The 9,138-nt window shown below is 34.4% G+C and overlaps 1 protein-coding gene across 1 annotated transcript in view; it reads right to left on the bottom strand.

The window, feature by feature from the left end:
* Nucleotides 1-7,596, bottom strand: part of LOC106681266 (uncharacterized) — a 26,251-nt gene extending 18,655 nt beyond the window's left edge. Inside the window, exons 1-2 of the mRNA XM_024360074.2 lie at nucleotides 6,689-7,596; nucleotides 2,937-3,036 (exon numbers count right to left, since the gene is read on the bottom strand). Coding sequence (XP_024215842.2) covers nucleotides 2,937-3,036; nucleotides 6,689-7,581 — 993 coding nt within the window. The 5' untranslated portion in view covers nucleotides 7,582-7,596. The remainder of the gene's footprint in view (nucleotides 1-2,936; nucleotides 3,037-6,688) is intronic.
* Between the last annotated feature and the right edge of the window lie 1,542 nt (nucleotides 7,597-9,138).

Here is a 9,138-nt window from a genome sequence, read left to right as displayed (position 1 = left end):
GATGGTATCCCTTACATTCTGATGAAGATGCTACCACGGAAGGGTAAGGCGTTCCTCCTGAACATCTACAATTCCTGCCTACGCCTATCGTACTTCCCCACAGCCTGGAAGCAAGCGATAGTGGTTCCACTTCTTAAGCCGGGGAAGAAAGGGGACCTACCGGAGCATTATCGTCCGATCAGCCTCCTCCCACACATTAGCAAAATCTTTGAAAGGCTGGTCCACCACCATCTCATGAACCATTGCATAGCTGAGGAAGTCATTCCACCGGAACAAACGGGTTTTCAACGGGGTATCTCATGCGATCACCATCTCGCAAAGCTCCAGGCGTTCACCATCGAGCAGATGAGGAGAAATCGAGCAACGGCCTTCATTTCCCTAGACTGCAGCCAGGCATTCGATAGCGTCTCACACCCGCTCCTACTCCATAGGCTAGAGAAATACCAGTTTCCTGCCACTCTCTACCGACTGCTTAGAAATTACCTTACTGGCAGAACGTTCGTAGTACGAGTAGGTGAAGACCTCTCACCTCCAGTCCCCAAAAACTGTGGAGTACCTCAGGGCTCAGTACTGGGACCGTTGCTCTTTGTTATCTTCACGGCGTCGATTGTGTCCCTGGAACATAAGGAAGCAGTGGTGGCAGCCTACGCTGATGACATAGGGGTCTACGCCTCTAGCGCCAGGCCTAAACGGGCTCTCGCCCTTGCCCAGGAAGCCTCTGCCACCATAGTAGACGCTCTGAAGAAAGATGGCTTAAGGGTGAACTCTGCTAAGACCGACGCTATAGTCATGTCATTCCAGAAAGGGAAAAAGAGATGTCTGCCCCAGAGATTTGTAGTAGACGAACAGGGCCGAAAAATCTCCAGTTCCATCCTATACCTTGGTGTGACTCTAGACCGGCATCTTACTTTCTCTCATCACGCCAAGGAGAGACTCAAGATAGCCCGTCTCAAATCCTATAGGTTGCACCACCTGCTCACATCTCCTCAACTCTTGCTACGCCTTAAACTACAGATTTATAAATCCATTATAAGACCTACACTTCTCCACGGCACTCCTCTTATGAGACACCTCTACAGCACAACAATAAATCGACTACTGGGCATCCAGAGATCTGTCCTCCGTAAGATCGTCCGGGGAACCACGCTCCAGAGGGCCAAAAACGGAGTTATACGTGAAGAGCTCCAACTCCCTACTGTGGCGGAGTATATAGGTCGACGGCACATCAAATTCTTTGATGGTCTGAAGGCCTGCTGCAACCCACTTTTCAGGGAGATCGCCCCTCCACCACGACCTGGGAGGTGGCAGAGCACGGTTCCCTTAGTCGACGTCCTCGACGAGGGAAGGCTTTAGACTCTTCAACTCTGATGTCTAAATGTTCACCATACAACCAGCGGAACGGCCCCTCCCCGTTCCAATAATCCACTAGCGTCAGACAACCAAGTAACAACCTTCATTGGACCCATCACCTAACCTTATAATGCCAAAAGGCAATCCAAGGTATCATTAACACCCAGATATACATATAGCATACCTCCTATATGTATGTACCAGATATTCCATAACATCAATATAGGAGGGTACGAAAAAAAATATATATATATTATTTTGTACAGTTGTAAATTACATTAAATAAATAATAGAAAAAAATAGGTTTATGGTCGTTTTGTTTTTTGATGCTAGCAATATATTTGTGCTTATGGCGTCGTGCTTTAGTTGAGTTTAGACAACTGGTTTTTCAGGCAGCCAATGAGACTGATTTTTAACGCTTTCCTTAATATTTTAAAAAACATTTGGATATAATTGAGTGATATTTATCACTAAGGTGTCAATAGTTGACTGTAAATTGATATAAGAAGAAGATGGTCGGGGGTTATGGTTAGGAAAAAAAATAAACTATATTTAAATTTTCAGGGCTTCACCAGGGCTGGAAAAACCAGATAACAACCTTAATTTAGAGCTAAAAAATATTATAAAAATAATAATAAACAAGCTTGGAAATATATATGACAATACATTAAGTAGATAGTAGTTGATTGATACCAATAGAAGATAAAATATAATATTATAGAAGAAAGGATTATATAAACTAAATGGTAACAATAATTAAAAAAGGTTTGGGGCTCCACTAAACCTTCGAATTCCTCTCGTATCCAATCCTGACAATCCAAAATCCTTCGTAAAATCCTCAATGCTCCTTACTTTGTCACAAATAAAAACATACATACCTTAATGTTACATATGTAACAGATCTAGCTTAAACCAGATATCAATCATTCCATTAATATATAATACAAGATATATATCATTCCATTAATATATAATGAAAGATATATATGAAATAAATTTTCTCATCACTCAAACCCACTTGTTTCTGACCTTGCTTCCTCTTCCATTCCTGACCATCCTTCAAGGCGCCTGAAAAGAAGATGGCCACGAGTCCTTGAAGATCTTACATCAGATTTACTGGATGTATTAATATGTACAGTTTTAAATGTCAATAAATTAATTTTAAAAAAATGTTCGAGTAAGTATATATTTAAACTTAATGAAAGGTGATGAAGTTAATTTATTGTTATGCATATTTCTAAGCATGTTTACTATTATTTTATTGTCTTTATCTCGTTTTGAATTTTGGCCCTCATAAAGGCCTGAAATTCGATCGAAACATCGGCACAAATAAATAAATTTATTTAGTTGTGTATATTTTTTTTTTTTTTTTTTTTTGCTGACCATCTCTCCCTCCCCACCCCGACCATCTTCTCTTCACATATATTTATTACTAATGCATTTTTAATTAAAATTAATTAATTATGCTAAATTAATTTTAGCTTAATTAATTAATTTTTCTAATTGAATCTTTTGATTAGTGCTATTCAGATTCGAACTAAAGAATACAGAATACATGAGCCTGGATATAAGGTCACAATACTCACAGATGAGGTAGCGAGCATACTCATAGCTATGTCCAGTGTCCCAGTGAGGTAATAGAAGAAGACATAGAAGCCGAAAACCTCGTTGAATTCTACTACGACTCTAAGGAATACAGAAAATTAATAAATTCAAAGCAGTATCATATTTACCAAATGTTACTATAGTAACTTTATAAACGTACAAAAAGAAATTAATAACAAAATGATACGATATAAGACATTAGGAGTATTCATGACGTATTAACTGTAAAAGGTTTTACCAAGTTAAATGTTATAAATATAGGATTGTGAGCAGCCATATTTAAAGTTATGTTAAATGCATAAGAGAAACTCGTTTTATAACCTTTCTTTCCAAAACTTATTGTTATTTTTTACTAATAAGTTCTGATTAAAGTTATTTATTACAACATGCCTAAAGTAGAACTTGTGTGAAAGTTTCGCCACTGAGTGCCATGTTGATCTTCTGACTGGTGAGGAAATGAATCAAAATGAGCTAATTGACAACTGTTATTACATTATTATTATTATTATTGTAATCCATTGCTTTATTAGTTTTAAAATCATCCAAAACAATACTAACACAATCAAAACACAAACTATGAGCAGGTAACCTAATACGATAACAAAAAAAACCGTGACGTGCTCATCTGATCTGTTGCGTGACGTCATTCTCCATTTAACAGACCTAGTAACAGACTCTCAACCATGTTACATGTTATATGTAAAAGAAGAAATTATTTCTCCATTTATCATAACTTTTCCATTTAAAGTTTAGATTATATAACAATAATAATAAATTGGGATATTATCTGGATAATATGAAAGAAAAAATTGACTTTAAAGATAAACTAAATGTTGTTTATAAAGTTAATTGCCAGAATTGTGAAGGTTTATACATTAAGGAAACATCTAAAAAATTAAAAACAAGAATTGATCAACATAAGATTAATTGTAAAAATATAAAAAACATCAAAATTAGAGCACTGGCACAACATAGTATTCAATATAAACACCAATTTGATTTCGATAATCCAGAAATATTAGATATAGTTAAGAATAGTAGGAATAGAAAAATAATAGAATCAGTACATATTACAAAAAACATTGACAAAGCAAATGATTATAAAACAGACACAAAAACTTAAGCCACACATTATAAAGATATTAGAAATAAATTAACATTTTAGTGCTATGTAATTTTATATATTTTAGAATTATCTTTGTTGTTTGTTATTTTATAATAAAAAATTTTTTTTTTGAAAAGTTGTTAATTTTAGTTAAATTGTTCATCTATATGATAATAGAGGTAGGAGATAATTGTTATAGTCTATATGGTTGTTATCATAATGAAAGATAACCTTCAGGAAGATAATTATTCTTCTTAAAAATGCACAACTTTTGATATAAAAAGTTTTATTTATTAAGTGACAATAATATGATTCAATATTACCACTAATGACAAAATAAGGAGATAATTATACTTTATATATAAAATATTTTTATAAGGAAATAGTTTGGATGTATATATGATGTAATGTTGTAAGCACATGTTATAAGTTTTGTTGAATTTGGATTTATAGCAACCTGTAGATGGGAGTATTCCCGAAACGTTGTTGTTGATGTATATGAAATAAATTATTAAACTTAAACAAGGAAGAATGGAATATGGTCCGGGTGCAGTAAAAAAAAAAACTCAAATAGTAGAATTATACTATTTTATTGAGCCAACATTTCGCCCCACGTTGCAGGGCTTCGTCAGGGCTAAAAAAGGTACAAACGCTATAGTTACAAAAAGGAAAAAAGAAAAAAGTGTAAATAATGTTCATAATAGTGTAAATGTGATTGTATATTTATTTTATTGTAATATTCGTTGACAATTTAACTGATTTTATTTTCTCCTTATTACTTCATGGAAATAATACGTTCATTTTATTTATCGATCGGTTTATATACATAAGAATTTTCGTTATTTTTTATTTTTAATTTTTAATCATTTACTTCCCAATTGTTTTATTCTTTTTTTTGTTTTTTATTTCCTTTAAATATAAATTATTTTGTGATTCAAATATATTTAACTCTTTCGTTTCTATTGTCCAATCCCACATCACCACCCATGAAGAATGGTGCCAAAATTGGAGGATTAAAATTAATTCCAATAAATCCCACCAAATCACATTTACCCTTCGTCGTAAACCAATGACCTCTTGCCTTACAGTATCCTTTAATAATACCTCACTTATTCCTGTCGAATAGATCCGTTACTTAGGACTACATCTGGACAAACGACTAACATGGAATCCTCACAAGACTAAAAAGACAAGAAACTGCTCGTCGATTCCGACTATTACAACATTTACTAGATAAACGGTCTAAATTGCCTCTACATGACTATTATAAGGCCTATCTGGACATACGGAGTTGAGCTTTGGGGCTCCACTAAACCATCTAATTCCTCCCGAATCCAATCCTTACAGTCCAAACTCCTTAGTGCTCTTTACTTTGTTACAAATCAAGTCATCCATCAGGACCTCAATGTCCCATATGTTGCCAATTTGGCCAAAACCAGATACCATTCCTTCCATGGAAAACTTCCCAACCATCCAAATCCACTTGTTTCTAACCTGGCTTCTCCTTCATTACCTAATAATCCTCCTAGGCGTCTAAAAAGATCTTAAAAGGATCTTCTCCTATAGAAATGTAATTGGAGTTCTATTAATGGGTAGATTCTCCACATGTTTGTATCATTTCACTATGGCACATACAGCAAATGAGTGATTGGTCATTGTGTATAAACATATGGCTGCGGTGTGGCATGTATTGTGGCATCAACAATTTACAAGTGCAATAGGATTAAGCCCTGAAATGCCAAGACAGTCTACTTCAAACTTTCTGGGGTTCCGCACCCATTTTGTTTTGGTTCCTTCATCTACTGGCTATACAGCCGTTGAGATTAGTCTTATGAGGTAGGGGACATTTTGTAGTGGCACTGTCACTCATCAAGTAGAGACTCAAATCACAAACGGCCCATTACCATTTTCATGGCAGCGGCCATCTCAGAAGAGAAAAATGGAAATTTCGTTTTTCTTTGATATACACATATCGAAAACTCATTCTCAAGTTTAATTTTTGGTTTATAACTATTAAAATAGTGAACACTTATTTGTTTATTTCTATGCAGGATATTTTTTTTATTTGTTAATATTTTAACATCATGAAATTTCTTATATTATTAGAAAGGACATTTTCTTGAGTATATTATTTTTCCTACAGTTTTTTCTTCGTGAAATTTTTATTTTTCAGGTCCTCAGTTTTTTTTTCTAACCCAGTTTATTTTTTAAATCCAAACCAGCGAATATTTTTACTCTGGAGAAGAGATAAATTTTTCATTCAGAAAAAGCCACTCGTTAAAACCAATATTATTACTTTTATTTATTTTATAATTTTGGTCTGTATGTGATCATTTATCACTACTACTTATTGCTCAAATTGTGGCAGACTGTAATATTTATCAAAAAATAAATATTATTTTTTATATTTCGGACTATTGTAATAAAAATATAGCTACGAACTGACGCGAAACTAGACCATTCATTTAATAATTCTAGGCAATTTACAATTTATTATAAATATTCTTTAAAATAGACTATTTTATGTTTAATTTTTAACTCCACCTTAATCGTCCTCTCTTAGGTTTACTTACAGAAGTCCATTCATAAAATAAATGTATACTATTTTTCTTACTGTTCGATACTTACTCACTAATAACGTGATGGTGTTGAATGGTCTTCTTAAGACAAATATTGTAACATTTCAAAAATTTTGGCGTGTACGAACCCAATCCGCCTAGTTTGGGTTTTACTCCATAAAGTTGTCGATACAATTTCGCAGACCTTACTTGGATGTTTTCTATTTGATAAATCAACAATTTGAGATGCATCTGTAAGGTGAGGTTACTTTCTATGGCCATGAAACTCTTTGTGCAATTCATCAAGGCTATCGCTGTAGCGCCTAACATTATGTAGGCGTTTTCGAAAAAGAATGGAACCGGTTCCATCGAAGTGAACGGATAGGTTACAGGAACGGCAAGTTCGAAGTTGACCTCGTAGAGAGTCGCGTTGAAGTTGAAAGTACCCAGCTTGTTAACGGTAGGAACCAGGATAACGGCGACCGACGCAGCGACACCAATCATGATGACGCACAGGATGTAGCGTCTTCGCTCCTTGATCCTGTCGCTCCTAAGGAGCTTCAACTTGTCCTCGAGTTCTTCTTCATAGTCAAAGAGGTCCTTATCAATGAAACGGAACAATTTAGCCACATTTGGTCGCTTCAACCAGGAATGCCAGAGTATAATAACGCTCAAGATTAACAGTAATGTAAGATGAACCTCATGGACGAACGGAACGAAGTTGATATCGAAGAGAATCACGGATGTCTTGGCGGTCAAAATCCAGGAATATGTCAGGGATGCAGAGTGGAACAAGAAGAGAGCGAAGTTTCCGAGGCATACCAGCGGTCTATGTTTATCCAGTATGGGATAGATTGCAGAAACGGTCGTCAGCTTCATGAACGTCTTTTCGATGAAGAGGTCTGTCTTCTCATCGCCACCGGTGTTGAGGAAGTCGATGAACTGGGAGAACATACCTGCCATCTCGACCTAGAGAGACTGTGGATTCCATTCCTTCATTAGGAGACAATCGATATCCTCATTATATCAGAACAAAATGCAAACACCGTTTCAGTCAATATTCAGAAACCTTTTTAAAATTTAATTCATCTCCGATATTTATTTCTGTGATGTCCTTTCCATTCCCAGAATTTCTAAAATATACTTGTAGACTGATCGGTTATCCTTTTTTTTTCTTAAAATCTTCCATTTAATATTTTTTATTTTTTTATTTGATGCCAGATCGGCCTGGTGGGCCTTACAAGGTTCATATAACAGTTACATTTTATGTTATGTTTTTTGACAATTGATTATGGGGGGTATAGTCTCCCCCTAATTTAGAACGATACAAATATTGAATAATTGTGAATAATAACAATGAATTATAAAATATATACATACATCCATATAGATTAAAAATAAAATAAAACTAATAGATAAAAATAATAATTCTTAAAAAGAGAGAAAAAAATAATTTAATAATTAAAAAAAAACGACATTTATAGATTTAGAAAAATAAATAATTTACTTCTAATAAATAAATTAATAGAATCGATAAATATAAAAATTATAACAGGCTGGCAGCCGAAATTATCTCCTGCAGTCTTCGGGTTGAGGTTGGATTTCTCAAGTTGTAAGTTACTGCTCCTTTAACTGCCAACTTAACTAACAAGTTAAGGATGGTCCAACAGACAGTGAAACGTCCAACCAGAAACTTGAATCTGCTACGGCGAGAAGATGTGGTATTAACCCGTCTTCGGCTAGGCCATACTCGACTCACCCACGGTATTTCATGAAAAGAGAAAATGCACCGACGTGTCGCTACTGCGGAAACGATCTTACCGTTAGGCATATTCTCACTGAATGTATAGCTCACGAACCACACCGGTTCTCTTCAGATTTACAGGAGATGTTGAGGGAAGATCCCACTACAATAACAAAACTTTTCCACTTCTTAAAAATCATTAATATTTTACGACCACTTACAGTCCAACTGTCCAGCAATAGATATAAGTGGATGCAAAATTCATTATAGCAATTTACTAACTACCTCAAATGTAATTGCAACTTTTTAAAATGTAAATCATAATTGTAAATATGTAATTTTAATTGTAAATAAATAATTGTAATTGTAAATTTGTAACTTGTAATTGTAATGTAATGTAACTTGTAATTTTAATTGTTAATTTGTAACTTTCTCACTTTGTAATTATATGTAACTTTGTTAATATGTCAATTGTTATCTACTAACTTTGAAAACTCAGTGTAAATGGCCCTAGTGATCGAAACACTTAAATAAATAAATCCTTTAACTGCCGGAGTGGAATTTTATGAACCATTTTCTTGATAAAGTCTTCTATTGATTCCATTTGTAGTTCCCGATGCAATCGTAATTTCGTACAAACAAAGGGGCGTCTACTGCCATTCTTAGAACCTCATTTTAAAACGATTGTGATTTTTCAATTTAATAAAACCGGAGAAATTGGAGGATAAAGATAAATCCCAACAAATCACATTTACTCTTCGTCGTAAACCTGCCGA

This window comes from Halyomorpha halys, unplaced genomic scaffold (genome assembly GCF_000696795.3).
Source record: "Halyomorpha halys isolate HHAL.00 unplaced genomic scaffold, Hhal_1.1 Scaffold323.1, whole genome shotgun sequence".
Lineage (NCBI taxonomy): Eukaryota > Metazoa > Arthropoda > Insecta > Hemiptera > Pentatomidae > Halyomorpha > Halyomorpha halys.
This window is presented reverse-complemented; position numbering and strand designations above follow the sequence as displayed.